Here is a 17,631-nt window from a genome sequence, read left to right as displayed (position 1 = left end):
GCTGGCCTGACCAGAGCCCACTGGGCAAATTTTAGTTTATTGAGTTAACAGAATTTCTAAGCACTTGAGTGACTCCTGTTTCTCTGCCTACCTTCCTCCTCCCCAAATCCAAAGGTTCAGACTCCACCAACACAAAAGCCACATGGCCACTAATCCCCAAGGAAGCCTTCCTCCTCTTCCATCAACACCCTCATTATTCCCAGAAACACCCCGGTTTTCTGGAAGGGTTCATTCTCTCAAAACCAGCCAAGCTGCCTCAAGGTCACTGTGAAATGTGGAAGTGCAGCATTAGAAGACCCCTGCTAGACCTCATTCTAGAGCCTCCTTCAATCCTGTCCAATCCCATAAAGATGAGGAAATTGAAATTTAAAGAAAAAGGTGATAGGCCCAAGGTTAGCCCATCAATTAAAGGTAGAGGCAAAGTGAGACCTGCCCCAACTTCCCATCCCTTGCTCCTCTTTATTTTCCCTAAGTCATCTATTTCTCTTTCCAGATCACTTTCCTCCCTATCAGTCTCCTCATGGCATTTTTCACTTCAGCATTCCTGAAGGAGTAAATGATGGGGTTTAAGAGAGGTGTGACCACTGTGTAAAACACAGCGACTATCTTGTCTGCAGGGAGGGTGACACAGGGCCTCATGTAGACAAAGGAACAGGGTATGAAGAACAGGCCCACAACTGCAACATGAGAGGCACAGGTGGACAGAGCTTTGCGCCGATCTTCTGAGGTCTGGGTGCTCAGGGCGTGCAGGATGACCACGTAGGAAGCAAGCAGTACCGTGAAGCTGATCACTGAAATGGAGCCACCGTTGGCGATGATTAGCACACCAATGAGGAAGGTGTCTGAGCAGGCCAGCTTCAGCACAGGGTGGACATCACAGAAGTAGTGGTCAAGGACCTTGGGGCCACAGAAGGGCAGCTGGGAAATAAGGAATGTTTGCCCGACAGAATGCAGCAAGCCCCCACCCCATGCTGCCCCCACCAGGAGGCCACAAGCACGCCGGTTCATGATGACAGTATAGTGCAGGGGCTTGCAGATGGCCACAGAGCGGTCATAGGCCATCACTGTCAGGAGAAAGATCTCAGTGCCACCAAAGAAATGGAGGAAAAATATCTGTGTGATGCAGCCTTTGAGGGAAATGATTTTCCTTTCAATAAAAGAGTCAAGGATGAGCTTGGGGGCTGTGACAGAGCAGTAACAGATCTCCACAAAGGACAAGTAGCCGAGGAAGAAATACATGGGGGAGGTGAGCCCTTTGTTGCCCATGATTGTCACCACAATGAGGCCGTTACCCAGCACAATGGCCATGTACATGAGGAGAAACATCACAGAAATGGTCTTCTGCACATCCTGATTGGGGGAAAACCCCAAGAGAATGAGTTCAGTCACATTGTTCGTAGTTGCCATGTTTTAAAGCCTAGCAGACTGGAGTCAAGAAATCAAAGAACTCTCCTTCAACGATTAGAAACATCCTCCTCAGGCCTTGAGGACAATTGTCATTCTCCTCTTTGGGCTTCTCCGAAACATGTTCTCCTTAAGACAAGTGGACAAAACATCGTCAAATATTTGCTACCGACCCCCAAATAGGACTTTGTAATAACACTGCCTGGAAGTGTTTTTCTCTAAAGCAGGCACATACGTTAGTTAGTGAATCCTCACAACAAAAATGAGAAGATATTTTATATCTAAGAACATTGAGCCTCAGAGATTCAGTCACTACTTGAAGGCCTCACAGCTTGTATCTGACCTGAGATCTGATTCCTTCAAGACTAAGCTTCCACTACATCTCATGCTCCTGAAGTGGGCTTTATACTGGTTGTAGGATTTACATTTCAGATTTGTCTCAAGTCTTAACACCCTCATGTGGAACCAATTTTTTGCAGGGAGCAGTAGACCTTCTCAACCTCCATGATACCACAACCTGGGGAACTAACCAGGCTCCCCAAGAGGCATTTTTAAGAAGTCGAAAGGGGGAAGGACAGTCACCAACTTCAACCACCATCCATGAAGGGAGAGATGAAGAAGGGAGGTGTCTGCAAGGTGTCACGTGCAGACTGCCTCAATAGTCCTGGGGCCACTGGCCAAGAAACAATTCAAAAGTCTCTTAAATCCCGCTTCCTAACAGCCTATCATCCCAGCTTGCTAACTAAGGGTCTCAGAGCACAGCGAGTCCACACAGGGAAAGATGCTGAGGTGGGTACCAGGACTGTCTCTCCAAGCGAAGGCATGTTAGAAAGAGCCCGACACACTGCAAAGAGCTCTGAAGACTGACAGAGGGGGATCGGACACAGATGATCCATGGTCAGGGCCTCTGAAGCAGTCATTCCCGCAGGGAGAAACAAGCCCTCCAGGCCAGCCCTCCGCGTGTGGGACAGCAGCTGTGGCATTGTGACCAGGTGACAGGAACACAGAGCTTGGAGTCAGAGGAGTACAATCCTAACACAGCTGCTAACTAGCTGACATTAAACACATACAAAAAGCCCTCTGAGCCTATAATGTTCGTCTGAAAACCAGAAATAATACTATCTTTCCACGGTGCTGTTTTGAGGGTTGAATGAGCTCTCAAGTTCAAAAGCAAATGAGGATAGCGTAAGAGTGTCAGAATATAACTGAGTATGCTTGTCACCTCGTCAGTGCAGCGGGCGATGGGGACACAGGAAGGGCCCCCGCTTCACAAGGCAGGCCCTGACACCCACCTTTGCTTGTGCAGACTTGCAGCAGGCCGGGTTCTGATTTACGCATCTTACAACGAGCCTACAAAACAGTGGCCTACGTAATGAAACAGGACCGAATGTGCTAAGTGGCATACGAAACCTGACACAAAAAAGGCGTAACGCTTCTTCTTTTTCTTTTCCCACAAAAAAAGAGAAATGCTGTGTGAGTCCACTTATACGAGGTCCCTAGGGTAGTAAGTTCATAGACACAGAAGGTAGAAGGGTGGTCGCCAGGGGGAGGGGGAGGGGATGTGGAGTTAATGGGTACAGAGCTTCAGGTTGGACCAATGGAGGCACAACAATGTGAATGTGCTTTAATACCATGGAACTGTATTCTTAAAAAGTGGCTTAGGCGGTAAATTTTTATTTTATGTTTTACCACTATTAATTAATTAATTAAACAAACTCAGGGGACTCTCACATTTCCCCTACTCCATACCCACCTCCAAGGGCAATGGTTGAAGCTCGGCAACTTTGTTCCCCGCCCCTGTAACTTAGCTTCTGAGTTATGCCCACTAGGGAGCCCAGTTCGTTTCACAAGATATGCAATAACTGAGAAACTCTGACACTTACTGTAGAAAATCCATTCCGTGTTATAGGGTAAGGCAAGATAGATATGACAACCTTGGTAGGCAATCAACATAAGTCACTCTTCAGGAGTAAGAGAGTGGAAGCAGCTACATTTTGCAAAGTACGGACCTCAGTTCAAATAAGAGCTGTGTGGCCTTGGACAAGCGACTCAACCTCTCTGAGCCTGCTTCCTTATCAATAAAATAGGCATAGACTATCCTCTCACTGTTGTGCCCTTCCCTCTCTTCCCCACAGGCTCCTCTGTATCCACCTGATCCACCTGCCATGTGCCAATACTCACACTCAGATGTTTACGCAGAGAGCAAGAACCATAGATGGGCGTGCTTCACCCCAATGGTAAAAATGGCTCTATTACGAGCCAAATAATCTCTGAATTAGATCTGAAGGTAATTGTTCTCTGATTCTACAACTGTTCCCAAGTTCGGGTATCAGAGAGTTCCTCTCAGAGGATTGGCAGAGACCACGTTAGATTTCAAATTTTCAAAAAAGTAGTTGTGTTTTTCTTTCCAAAGTTGTTGAAGGTAACAGAGCAAGATAACCATCAAATTATTCTCTAAAAAGTTAAAAAAAATGTTAAGTCTTTACAATGGAAGAGAGAGAAGGAAATTAACATTTTCAAAACTCTGAGCAGAAATGGAAAACATCTGAGAGACAATTTCACAAAGAGGTCATCAGACCAGTAAACTGTTGACAGTGCAGTGACGTGTCACCTGTGGGGTGACTTTATTTTTTTTTATTTTTTTTATGTTTTATTTATTTTTTTTATTTTTTAATATATGAAATTTACTGTCAAATTGGTTTCCATACAACACCCAGTGCTCATCCCAAAAGGTGCCCTCCTCAATACCCATCACCCACCCTGCCCTCCCTCCCACCCCCCATCAACCCTCAGTTTGTTCTCAGTTTTTAACAGTCTCTTATGCTTTGGCTCTCTCCCACTCTAACCTCTTTTTTTTTTTTCTTCCCCTCCCCCATGGGTTTCTGTTACGTTTCTCAGGATCCACATAAGAGTGAAAACATATGGTATCTGTCTTTCTCTGTATGGCTTATTTCACTTAGCATCACACTCTCCAGCTCCATCCACGTTGCTACAAAAGGCCAGATTTCATTTTTTCTCATTGCCACGTAGTATTCCATTGTGTATATAAACCACAATTTCTTTATCCATTCATCAGTTGATGGACATTTAGGCTCTTTCCATAATTTGGCGATTGTTGAGAGTGCTGCTATAAACATTGGGGTACAAGTGCCCCTATGCATCAGCACTCCTGTATCCCTTGGATAAATTCCTAGCAGTGCTATTGCTGGGTCATAGGGTAGGTCTATTTTTAATTTTCTGAGGAACCTCCACACTGCTTTCCAGAGCGGCTGCACCAATTTGCATTCTGTGGGGTGACTTTAATTCTGACTCTTTAACTGGCAGGGCCAAGGAAGAGACTCCAAAAGGTAAATGTGTTCTTCTCAAACAGCAAGTAACTGCACATTTCCAGGTTTTGTGGTTCAGAAATCCTAAATAGTGACACACTTAGAAGCCTGAACACAGTGGCCCCAATAAGCAACTTCAGTGAACATTTTTCAAATCTTCACACTAAACCACAATAAATCTGTCTTACTTCATGAGTTCTCATTATACCTTTCTGCCATGGAACCCCTCCTTCTGTGGATTCTGACAAATAATATTGCTCTGACCAGCCTTTTCCAGCATGCTTTTCTCCCACTTTTCCTCCAACAATAGCCCTCACCGGAGGCGTCAAGTCGGGCCTCTCCTGCTAGCTCCCTCACTGAGCCACCATCAGCTGTTTGATCCGGAAGGAAGCTCATGGAATCCTCCTTCCACAGAAGAGGAACCTGGACCCAGAATCACACGGCCCTTTGGGCGGAGCTTGGACTAGACCAGGCTCCAGGGCTTCCTCCCAACACCTGCATCACTCTCACCCACCAGCTCCTCCCCTGCTGCGCACCCGTGGCCGGCTTCCAGAATGGGAGTGGGGGTCACGCAGAGAGAGGAGATTCCTGTTCATAACACAAGCAGAGCAAACCTGAGGAGCGAGATCTAAAACGATACACCGGCGAGTAAATGAACAATAACGTGGTCCGACTCAGTTCTCCATCTTCCTGGGATGTAATTTCTGCGCAGACAGCCTGAGCAGAGCTCAGAAGCCCAGGCGGGGAGAGGATGTTTCCAGAGTCGGCCAAACTGGGCTGCCGGGGAAAGAAGCTCATGCCAGACATGCCTCGGTGACTTGAGATCTTGGCTCCGGCACTTTGTCACCAAGGATTAGATTACCCATAGGTTTATGACCTATATTGCACCTTGTCCAGGGCTTGGAACTCAGATGTTAATATGAGTTTTTATTTGATCCCTGAATCCTCGATCTGCTACTACATCTATTTCAAAACCAAGGGATCACTGTGGGTGTCCTGTAACAGCACAGAGGCTACAGGATATGTAGCGATATCTAGTATAAAAAATAAGGTCTCTTTTTGAAAATAATTCCAAAGCCTGCCTCACAGAGATTAAGTGAATGAACCCACCTTGAATACTGTTTGTTGTCTTGATTCTTAATTTTATCTTCTCAATCTTTTGTAGTCAGAAGACATTCATATCGATAAGACACCCAAGGAAAACAGATTTGCTTCACTAACAACCTCTATAGATAAACTGATCAGAGAAACAAAAGGTGTATATTAGCACTCATTGATCTCAAACTTGGAAATCTTGGCTCAAGATGGTCCTCAGGAAAAGGTAGGCTTCTGTATAGCCTAATCTCCATCCAGGCTCAAATGGGCTAATGCCTTCATTTCTACAAGAGAAGACCAGATGTGAGAATGTCTTAGCCAGGGCCCTCGAATTTTTCAAAAGAATTTCTCAAAAATGCATGAGTCAGTAGTGAATTAAAAACTAGCTTGGCAAACCATTCCACGTTGGCCATGTTACCAGCAGCTCTGGTGAGAATCACTATAACACCTGCTCTCAGCCATGCTAGAGAGTTATGTTCTCACCCTGTCATTTAAGCAGGCAGGAGAGACTTTAACAGGGTGATGTCCAAGGTCTGCCCATCAGCTGAGTGAGCAAATCTAAGAAAGCCTCCCCATACGTGAAAGTGTGTGGACGCCAGAGTAACACCAGCATGGTGCCAATGTGTGTGTGAAAGACTCTGCCTGAGGGTCTGTCCATCTGTGGTAAGGGTTCAGTGAATGAGCTGATTCTGAATCTGTTCCACACATAGAGGCACCACTAAATTCTGATCTTCCCCTATGGACTCACCAGGTGCCATCAACGCCACCACCTCCAGCACTTGATAACTTTCTCACTAAAACAGCTACAGTGGGATGGAACAGGGCCAGTCCACCCTAAAATCCACTAGGATGAGGTTTGGGGAAAATGTGTGCTGGGAGCAGTTAAGGTGTAGGAGATGTAGACTTCCATCAGAGAATTGAATTCCCTGAACTTTGTAGCATCTCCTGTCTGGGGAGTTTCTGAGAAGAGCAAAAGTCAACGTCCCAATTGCTTCCTTCAGAGGTTAGGGAACATAGCTCTAATTAATCCAATTATAAGGTTGGTACGTCTACTTGCCCCACATGATTAACCCCCTCTTGTCCTGCCCCCTAGAGGTTTCCCTCTAGCAAGTGGCAGAGAAGAACTCAATATCAACAATAGCCCTCTGAGCCCACCACAGACTTTCTCAAGAGGCTCTTGGGTGGCCTGTTCTGACCTCACCCCTCATGGGACCAATGATGCCAGGGAGACTTTAACCCAGTGGACCTGGACCACTTCCCACACATACTCCAACACGTCATCTGATCAGAGAATGCTAGACATGGAAGGGCCCGGCAGGTCACCTTGTCCACATTATTCACTTTAAAGGTGACAAGACAGCCAAAGAGGAAAAATTATTGTGCAGTTGCCCCATGCACTGGTAGCCTGGCTAACCCAGCTCCTTCCTGACTCCTAGCACAAGAGTCTTCCCACTGCTCAATCTTAAAGCCCTAAGTGTTTTACCACAAATTGTCAGCATATGATTTTCATGTTCAAGGGCTTCAGGAAGACTAGAGCTCCCTAACCGTTAAGCCTAATCTGCTAGGAACAACACATCACACTTGTGTTGGGCAGTATTGTGTCTTTCAACCTTTCTTTCTTTCTAACACCTCAGTCAAAGAAACACTCTACTATAGTAGCTACTATTGCCATTCAACAGATTAGGTCACTGAGGCTCAGAAAGATCAGGAGAATGGTTCAAAATTACACAACTAATAAACTGTCCATCTGGGTCAAATGTCTATACATAACGTTTCCTGCCCAAACAGAATATGTCACCAGCCACTGGTGCCCCATTAAGAAATGAACAGGTAGTGGGAAACCAAAGTAGGAAATGTGCCCCATCTGTTTCTGCTCTGGGTAGTAAGGCTGCTCCAACAAATTCTGTCTTGGGACAAATTATGAATCAGCAGTACACATACGGTTTCTTCCTCCTAACCATAATCCACCTGAAACACCACAAAAACTCAAGCTCCTTTTTTTAAAGCTCCACGAATTATCACTGTTTTAAGAAACCTATGTTAAAGGGGCATCTGGGTGGCTCAGTCGGTTGAGCGACCGACTTGGGCTTAGGTCATGATCTCACGGTTTGTGAGTTCGAGCCCCGCGTCGGGCTCTGTGCTGACAGCTCAGAGCCTGGAGCCCGCTTCGGATTCTGTGTCTCCCTCTCTCTCTGCCCCTCCCGCACTCATGCTCTGTCTCCAAAATAAATAAACATTTTTTAAAATTTTTTAAAAAAGAAACCTATGTTAAATCCTTTTGCATATACATCAGTAACTTCCTAATTTATTATTTGCATACTAAATGGCATTGGCTACTGTCATGGGCTCAGCCTTTCCCAACCTCTCACTAAAAAAAATAAATAAATAAAAATAAAACAAAACAAAACGAAAAACCAAAAAACCTCTGGAGAAGAAAATAATGTTGAAAACTCTCAAAATCATTCACATCTGGCTTACAGTCAGAACCTGTGAAGAACTTCTGGGAGTCCCAGAGGCTGGTGGAACAGAATGGAGAAACATAAATAGTGGCCTGTGCGTGCATTTCTGCTGGCCTAAAGGGTGTACAGAGAGAGCACTTCTTTCCTACCTTACATCACACCTCCTTGCCTCACACCCACACAGGTATGCACATGCACACAGACACGCACACATCATTTGCTTAGAATAGTAATACAGATAACTGATATTTGGTTTAATTTTTCCAGCTTTATTGAAGTAGGGTTGACAAGTAAAAATTGTGTGTATTCAAGGTGTACAACATGCTGTTCTGATATATAATACGCATTGTGAAATGATTAGCACAGGCAAGCTAACCAAGTGAAGAGTTAAAAATGCAAGAGAACACTGGCATCAGAATCGATTGATCAGAAGAAAGAAATCTATGAGTAAAAGGACTTCTGAATTTATCCAAAGGAGAACACAGAATGAATGAATGAATAAATAAATAAATAAATAAATAAAAGGGTGTAGAAAGCCTGTACGAGCAGTGGGATATCATTAAAAGAAACAGTCTAGAATGACTGCAGTCCAAGAAGGAGACAAGAGGGCACAAATCTTATTTAAAGAAATAATGGCTGGGGCTCCTGGGTGGCGCAGTCGGTTAAGCGTCCGACTTCAGCCAGGTCACGATCTCGCGGTCCGTGAGTTCGAGCCCCGCGTCAGGCTCTGGGCTGATGGCTCGGAGCCTGGAGCCTGTTTCCGATTCTGTGTCTCCCTGTCTCTCTGCCCCTCCCCCGTTCATGCTCTGTCTCTCTCTGTCCCAAAAATAAAAGAAAGAAAGAAGAAAGAAAGAAAGAAAAGAAAGAAAGAAAGAAAGAAGAAAGAAAGAAAGAAAGAAAGAAAGAAAGAAAGAATGGCTGCATACTTCCCAAATCTGGGGAGATGTTTGGACATCCAACTTCGTGAAACTAATAGATCACCCCAAAATTTCAATGCAAAATTGATCTTCTCCAAGACCATTATAATGCAACTGTTTAAAAGCAAAGATAGAATTTTAAAAGCAGCAAGAGAAAAAAAATTCTCTCACACAAGAGACCTCCAAGACCATCACTGACTCTCTCAGCAGAAGCCTTCCAGGCCCGGGAAGAGTGGAATGGTATATTCAAAGTGCTAAGGGAAGGGTGTCCGGGTGGCTCAGCTGGTTAAGTGGTTAAGGGTTCAACTTTTGATTTCAGCTCAGGTCAGAATCATGTTTCCATGAGATCAAGCCCCAAGGGAGCTCTGTGCTGACAGTGTGGAGCGTGCTTGAGATTCTCTCTGTCCCTCTCTCTCTGCCCTTCCCCTGTGCACTCTCTCTTTTTCTCTCTCTCTCAAAATAAATAATAAACTTATGAAAAAAATCATTTAAAAAGTCCCTACACACACACACACACACACACACACACACGTAGACACACATAATAAGCTATCTAATTTGCAAAGCATTTTAATTTTATATTTTAAAATAATTTGATTTACAAAAAAGTTGCAATAATACAAAGAACTCTTGTACACCCTTAACCCAAATTCCCCCAAATATTAACATTTTGCCACATTTTCTTTACCATTCATTCTCTCACTAGATAGACAGGTAGGCAAACAAATTTTTCTGAAATGTTTCAAAGTTGATGACATAATGCCCACTTACCTTTAGATACCTTACTAAATAATTCCCCAATCCAAGGACATTCTCTGACATAAACACACTACAATTATCAGAATCAGGAAATAACTCTGATACAATTCTATCGTCCCCTCAACACAGCTTGTGTTCACTAATGACCTTCATCCAGTACAGAATCCAATCAAGGATCACAGTTTGCATCTAATTACCTATGTCTGTATCTGGAAAAATTCTGTAATCTCTCATTCATATTTTGAAGAATGCAGGCTGTTAATTTTGCAGAATATTTTTCAGTTGGGGTTTGCCTGATATTTTGTCATGGTTAGACTCAGATTGTGTATTTGTGGCAAGAATACCACAGCAATGTTATCCTGTGCCTCTCCAGTCTCAATACTGATGATGTTTACTTGAGTAAATGTTTAAGGGAATGTCTTCCAGTTTTCTCGACTGTAGAGTCATGTTTGTCTTTTGCAATTAATAAGTATCTTATGGGGAGATACTTTGAGACTATGTAAAATCTTGTTTGCCATCAAGAAAATGTTTAATGACAGTGTTTAATTTGTCAAGAGTACTTTCACAAGAAAGGTTATTACAACCCTTTTAAAGTTTATTTATTTTGAGTGAGAAAGAGCACACGCAAGCAGGATAGGGGTAGAGAGAGAGAGAGAGAGAGAGAGAGAGAGAATCCCAAGCAGACTCTGCACTGACTGCATAGAGCCCCAAGCAGGGCTGGGACTCACGAACTGTGAGAACATGATCTGAGCTTAAATCAAGAGTTGGACACTCAGCCAACTGAGCCACCCAGACGCCCCTACAATCTTTCTAAGAATCAATTTAACACTATACATCAAGGTCATTATCCCTTTTAACACAGTAAATTCATTATAGCGAGTGAGTCAAACAGAATTTCAGAAGTATAAAGATTTCCATTCAAGAATACTTAACACAGTGTTATTTATAGCAATAAAAAAGTTAGAAACAATCTAAACATCTAACAGAAAATGGGCAATCAAGTTATAGATATATCCATAAGAGGAACTATCTCACAGGTCATTTGAATACAGTGTTGGGAGATGAGACCATTACAATTACTCCAGAAATAACAAGTGCTGTGACCTTTCCTTCACCCCATTCTGCCCCTTCAGTTTGGACTCAGCATCATTCTAAACCCAAGGATCAATACCAAGAGTCAGCCTCTATTTCTCATCTAGCTTCGTTGTCCTGATCCACAGTTTCTTCATGGCCTTCTTCACTTGAGCATTTCTCAGGGAGTAGATGACAGGGTTGAGGAGCGGCGTGATGACGGTGTAGAACACGGCCACCATCTTGTCTCCAGACAAGGTGGCGGAAGGCCTCATATAGATGAAGATGCAGGGCCCAAAGAATAAGGTAACCACGCTGATATGGGACCCACAGGTGGAAAGGGCCTTACTCCGCCCCTCAGAGCTTCGAGTCCTCAGATGGAGTAAAATGACCACATAGGAGGCTAAGATGATCCCAAAGCTGATCACAGACAAGGTCCCCCCGTTGGCAACAATCAGCAGACCGACGAGGAAGGTGTCAGAGCAGGCAAGTTGGAGCAGGGGAAGCAGGTCACAGAAATAGTGGTCAATCACATTGGGGCCACAGAAGGGCAAGTGGAAGAGCAGGAGGATTTGGGCAAAGGAATGCACAAAGCCCCCCACCCATGCTACTCCCACCAGGACAACACACACTTGCCGGTTCATGATAGTCCTGTAGTTGAGGGGCCTACAGATGGCCACATAGCGGTCATAGGCCATCACAGTGAGCAGGAAGATCTCAGCACCACCGAAGAAGTGCATAAAGAAAAGCTGTGTCATGCAGCCCCACAGTGATATTGCTTTTCTTTCAGTCAGCAAATCTGAGATGAGTTTGGGGGCCGTAGTAGAGGAGTAGCAGATCTCCACAAAGGACAGGCAGCTGAGGAAGAAGTACATGGGAGAACCAAGACTTCTGCTGGTCATGACAGTGAGCACAATGAGGGAATTCCCCAGCACAACTGCTGTGTACAAAAGCAGAAATAGCACAAAACAAACTTTCTGCGCCTCCCGGCTGGGAGAAAGTCCTAGGAAAATGAATTCAGTCACATTGTGTATGCGGGCCATGAAGTTGCCAAAGGAGGCAGTAATTTGTGTGGGGTGATCTGAAATGATACAAAAGACTCATTAAGTGCATGGATTACATATTAATCCCTTGCCAATCTGTGAGCTGGATATTGAAAGATGAGTAGACTTTAGTTAGTTATGTACAGAAGGAAAGAACAGTCCAAAAAAGAAGAGTGTACAAAGTCATGAAAATCCACCCACGTGTGGCTGGAGTAAAGGGCAGAATATAAAAAATAAAACTGGAGACAGAGTCTAGCACTAGTTCCTGAAGGACTGTTGTGCACTTGGGGGTTTATCCTGCAGACGACGGGAAATCTTCAGGAATGTTCATCGGCTGGAGAGTAAAATCCCTTTGTATATGGAGGTTGGACTAATGGAAGGAGACCAGAGGAGGGGGCACCTATTAGGAGATGAATGTCCCCTCAGATGATGGTGGCAGTAAGGACAGTGTTGCTGTCTCTATTTTAAAGGTCTCTCTATGGCCTTTGAATGATTTCAGTTGTCTTTTGCCTGCAGTTTTTCTTTGTACCACTTCCTCTTGTCCCCTTTCCATCCTTGGTTTGCAGAACCTGATTCTCACCTCTCCACTTACCCTTCAGACTCTTCAGAAAATATACCTCTTGACACTCAGCATTCTTATTTCTGCTTCTCCTCCTTTCCCTCCTTCTACACTTGGTCACTTGGTGACCTCATCCCTTTCCAAAGGTCCAGCTCAACCCATACACAATTCCTCTCTTCACTGATACCTCCTATCATATGCCCCCCCAGGGGCAAGAGAAGTATAAACACCCTCTGCCCACAGTGTCTACTCATGCTCTGACACAACCTTCTCTAATTCCAGCCTTCCAACACCCCAGGACTTCAGCAAGATTGTGCACTGACTGATTTGTACACTGTCCTCATCCATGCTGGACTTTGTTCAAAGTGGCTGAGATCTGTGTGTATCAATACGGCCCCTCATACAGTGAGGTTCTGGGGTTCTGAGATTAAGAGTCACATGACATCCACTCATGCCACAAAGCTTCCTTCCTCTAGCAAGTGGGGTAGGCTCAGCTGGTGAAGGACCACCATGAGCCAGAAGGAAATCACTGATAGAGTTTATGCCTTCAGAGACAAAGAGAGAAGAGGCCAGCACCAAACTCTCAGCCTAGCTGGGGTATTTTACCAAGAAGCCATTTATGAAAGGAAGCACTGCTATCAGTCCAGACTCGTAAGTTTACATCAGGTTTCTTCAGGTGGTATCTATGTGATGTCTAAAGGGTTATTAAAAATAAGTGGGCGGATGGGTGGATGGATGGATGGATAGATAAACAGATGATAGATAGATAGATAGATAGATAAGAGTTAGATGAGAGATAGATAGATAGATAGATAGATGAGAGATAGAGTTCTTTAACCCCTCAGAGACCCAATGTCTAAACTGTAGCATGAAGATACTACTTGACTTAGAGATAGATCCCACCCCCAGCCCATCCCAAGAGAACTTAAGTTCCCATCCTCTGTGTTGCCTTGAATTCTTCTGAGATAGGAAATCCATCTTCCAAATTCACAATCAGTGGTCCTCTTCTCGCAGGACATTTTCAAATTACAGCACTTTCCACACTAAAATGTAATTGTTTTATGTGACCATCTGCCCCCAGTAAATTGTGAACTTCCTGGAGGCACAGATTGTATCTTACTCACCACTCCATCTCCAGTGCCAACTGAAGCACCTGCCATGAGATAGCATTCAGTGAATATACAGGGGAGCGGAGGGGGAGGCATCTGGCTGGCTTAGTCAGTAGAGCGTGTGACTCTTGATCTTGGGGTCATGAGTTTTAGTCCCACACTGGGGGTAGGGAGTACTTTTTAAAAACTGGAATTATGGGCGCCTGGGTGGCGCAGTTGGTTAAGCATCCGACTTCAGCCAGGTCACGATCTCGCGGTCCGTGAGTTCGAGCCCCGCGTCAGGCTCTGGGCTGATGGCTCGGAGCCTGGAGCCTGTTTCCGATTCTGTGTCTCCCTCTCTCTGCCCCTCCCCCGTTCATGCTCTGTCTGTCTCTCTCTGTCCCAAAAATAAATTTAAAACGTTGAAAAAAAAATTTTTTTAACTGGAATTAGGAGTATTGATGCATAGGGGCACTTGTACCCCAATGTTTATAGCAGCACTCTCAACAATAGCCAAATTATGGAAAGAGCCTAAATGTCCATCAACTGATGAATGGATAAAGAAAGTGTGGTTTATATACACAATGGAATACTACGTGGCAATGAGAAAGAATGAAATATGGCCTTTTGTAGCAACGTGGATGGAGCTGGAGAGCGTGATGCTAAGTGAAATAAGCCATACAGAGAAAGACAGATACCATACATATGTTTCCAGTCTTATGTGGATCCTGAGAAACTTACCAGAAGACCATGGGGGAGGGGATGGAAAAAAAAAGAAAGGTTAGAGAGGGAGGGAGCCAAAGCATAAGAGACTCTTAAAAACTGAGAACAGGGGCGCCTGGGTGGCGCAGTCGGTTAAGCGTCCGACTTCAGCCAGGTCACGATCTCGCGGTCCGTGAGTTCGAGCCCCGCGTCAGGCTCTGGGCTGATGGCTCGGAGCCTGGAGCCTGTTTCCGATTCTGTGTCTCCCTCTCTCTCTGCCCCTCCCCCGTTCATGCTCTGTCTCTCTCTGTCCCAAAAATAAATAAAAAACGTTGAAAAAAAATTTAAAAAAAAAAAAAAAAAAAAAAAAACTGAGAACAAACTGAGGGTTGATGGGGGGTGGGAGGAAGGGGAGGGTGGGTGATGGGTACTGAGGAGGGCACCTTTTGGGATGAGTACTGGGTGTTGTATGGAAACCAATGTGACAATAAACTTCATATATTGAAAAAAAAAGAAAAACAAAGGTAGAAATGAAATATCCCTTAAAAAATAAAATAAAAAAATAAAATAAAAACTGGAATTAACAGTGGGTAGAGATATTCCATAGCCTCTCTCCTTTTTAGCATAGTATTTGGTACTCTGTAGGTATTCAGAAAATATCTAAAGAATAAAGATCTCTGAATCCTCTCCATCTCTGAATCCCAATACCTAGCACTGTGATTGCCTCAGGAAAAGACCAGACCTATATGAAAGCACTTCGTAAAATGCCATGCACCTCATGGTAACATTCCCTTTGCTTCCAAAGTGGAATTATAATCATGACATGCAAAGAAGCACATGCTCACAAAACTCACCCCAACGCTTCTGTGGCTCTGCTATTCTCACCAAAGGTTCCTCCTTTTGTACTGAACACAGAGATTTAAATAATGTCCAGAGAAGAGTCAGTTCCTGCAGGTTCCTCAGTTTGCGATTCAGAAAGCATTAAGACCCAGCTACCAACCAGAGCTCATATCTTACAGGAGACTCCAGACAGAGGATCTGCTCACCCTTTGGTCTCAGACTTGGAAATGCTGAGACTAAGCCACAGAGTCTCAATTGCACCCGATTTAAAACAAGAGTAAAGTAAACTTGCCTCCCAGGTATTCTTGAATTCTGGCATCTCAGCCTTGAGTTCACCCTGTGTGAGAGATACCAGAGGGGAAGTCATCATGATCAAGTGAGAGAAGGCTGCTCCCAAAGAGCTATACCTTTCCCCTTCCCAATCAGGCAGACAACCCCATGGGAAGCAGGACTTGGATAATAAAACCTCAAACTTCCTTGTTGGTAGCATAGCTTTGGAATCAATAGGAAATGTAAACAAAATAAATTTACCTAATATTCACTGGGCACTTACTCTGTATGGGGCTCTAATAGGAAACAATTACATGAAGCTCCAAATATTGAAGTAAAACGTGTATTTATTCTCTCACGGGTCATCGTGAAGTTGACTTTCTGTGAAAGTCTATCAGAAAAAATATATTCCATATTGAAATATTCAGTTTAAAAAATCTAAGGGAGATAATTTTTTTAATGTGATCTATGAATATTTGTTATAAGAAGCACATTTGTTAAAAATGTTTGTGGTATAAAACTGTTTGTTCACCTAAACTGCATTTGTTGTAAGGGGTTGATCTCATTTCATAACCTGATAAAGATTCGCCCATTGTCTATGGGTTAATCCCTCACCTCTCCAGTTCTAATCAAACCCAACCATTATAAATGATGTACAGATTTATATAGAATTAGGAATATATACATATAGTCCTTCTTCCAAAAAGGTTTTTTACAAGAAAAATAAATACACGGCTCTATTGGTTTATGCTTTTATAAAAATGGGAATGTCAAAGAATGTTTATAGCAGCTTTTATTCGTAATGACCAAAAGCAGAAATCAAATCAAATGTCTACCAACAGGGGAATACATTTTGTTCTGTTGTAGTATATGTATACAGTGGAATACTATTCACCAAACAAAAAGAACAAACTACTGTAACCCACAACACAATGAATATTTAAAAACATTATGTTGAGTGAAAAGAAACCAGACACAGTAGAGTACGTGCTTTATGATTCTGCTTTCTGAGTTTAAGAAGGGGCTAAACTTCCATGATGATAGAAATTAGATCAGCAGTTGCTTATGGGAAGTGGAGATTGCTTGGAAGGGGTCATGAAAGAAGCTTCTGGGGTAATGGAAATACTCTACCTCTTGGTTAGGACTTAGGTTACACAGTTATATAAATTTATCAAAATTCATTGGGTTGTACACTTAAGCTCTGAGCATTCCACGGAATATAAGTTATATCTCAATTAAAAAGAAAAAAACTAGCTGGGATGGGTAACTACAATGGAAGGAACATCTGATCCCAGTGTCAGTATACTTGAGTTTGTGCTCAAGTTTTGTGCCTGATTTATTCAGAAGCAGAGATTGCTGGTGTCCCACAACATTTGTTTTCTCTTTCTTCTTTCTATAGTTTTACAAACTCTGAATTTTTATCTGGGCACATACCCAGGTGGAATAAAAAATTACATTACCCAGCCTCCCTTGCAACTTTATTTTTTTTAATGTTTATTTATTTTTGAGAGAGAGAGAGACAGATGGAGTATGAGCTGGGGAGGGGCAGAGAGAAGAGGGAGACACAGAATCTGAAGCAGGCTCCAGGATCCAAGCTGTCAGCACAGAGCCGGATGCAGGGCTCGAATCTATGAACCGTGAAAACCATGACCTCAGCCGAAGTCAGCTGCTTAACCAACTGAGCCACCCAGGCGCCCCTGCAACTTTAACAAAGGGGACATGATGCACTTATGTTGTCCCTTTCTCTTTCCTGATGCCAGGAATGCTGTCATTATGGCTGCATCTACAGCACCGTCTTGGGTCGTGAGATGACTCAAGGATGGAGAAACAAGAGAGACCATTTCCATCCTGAATTGTCTACCTCTTGACTTCTACCTTCTTTCAGATTCTGTTCCTAGCAGATAAATCCTAATCCAAATGATGTTTCAAACTCCAAAATTGTACACTGGGAATGATTCAGATTTCATTGACCTCACAGGATTACTATGAGACTCTGATGACATAATTGATATGTAAGGGCTGTGAATTATACACAAGATGTCATGCAGATATAAAATATATCAATTGCTCTACTAATAATCCTAAATATGGCTCTAGG

The 17,631-nt window shown here is 43.6% G+C and overlaps 2 protein-coding genes across 2 annotated transcripts; both read right to left on the bottom strand.

Annotated features, from left to right (window-relative positions):
• Positions 1–477: 477 nt before the first annotated feature.
• Positions 478–1,410, bottom strand: LOC131488759 (olfactory receptor 4X1). The gene has a single exon (XM_058690593.1). It carries the CDS (start codon positions 1,405–1,407, stop codon positions 478–480), a length of 930 nt encoding a protein of 309 aa, XP_058546576.1. The 5' UTR covers positions 1,408–1,410.
• A 9,208-nt stretch (positions 1,411–10,618) lies between these two features.
• LOC131487843 (olfactory receptor 4X2-like) lies at positions 10,619–12,982 on the bottom strand. Its single transcript, XM_058688991.1, has one exon. It carries the CDS (start codon positions 12,072–12,074, stop codon positions 11,145–11,147), a length of 930 nt encoding a protein of 309 aa, XP_058544974.1. The 5' UTR covers positions 12,075–12,982; the 3' UTR covers positions 10,619–11,144.
• Positions 12,983–17,631: the final 4,649 nt, after the last annotated feature.

This window comes from Neofelis nebulosa, chromosome 10, assembly GCF_028018385.1.
Source record: "Neofelis nebulosa isolate mNeoNeb1 chromosome 10, mNeoNeb1.pri, whole genome shotgun sequence".
NCBI lineage: Eukaryota > Metazoa > Chordata > Mammalia > Carnivora > Felidae > Neofelis > Neofelis nebulosa.
The sequence above is the reverse complement of the archived record's forward strand: the minus strand, read 5'-3'. Positions and strand labels throughout refer to the sequence as shown.

Coding starts and splice junctions, on each gene's coding strand:
- LOC131487843 (XM_058688991.1), bottom strand. CDS start 12,074: ATGGCCCGCATACACAATGTGACTGAATTCATTTTCCTAGGACTTTCT.
- LOC131488759 (XM_058690593.1), bottom strand. CDS start 1,407: ATGGCAACTACGAACAATGTGACTGAACTCATTCTCTTGGGGTTTTCC.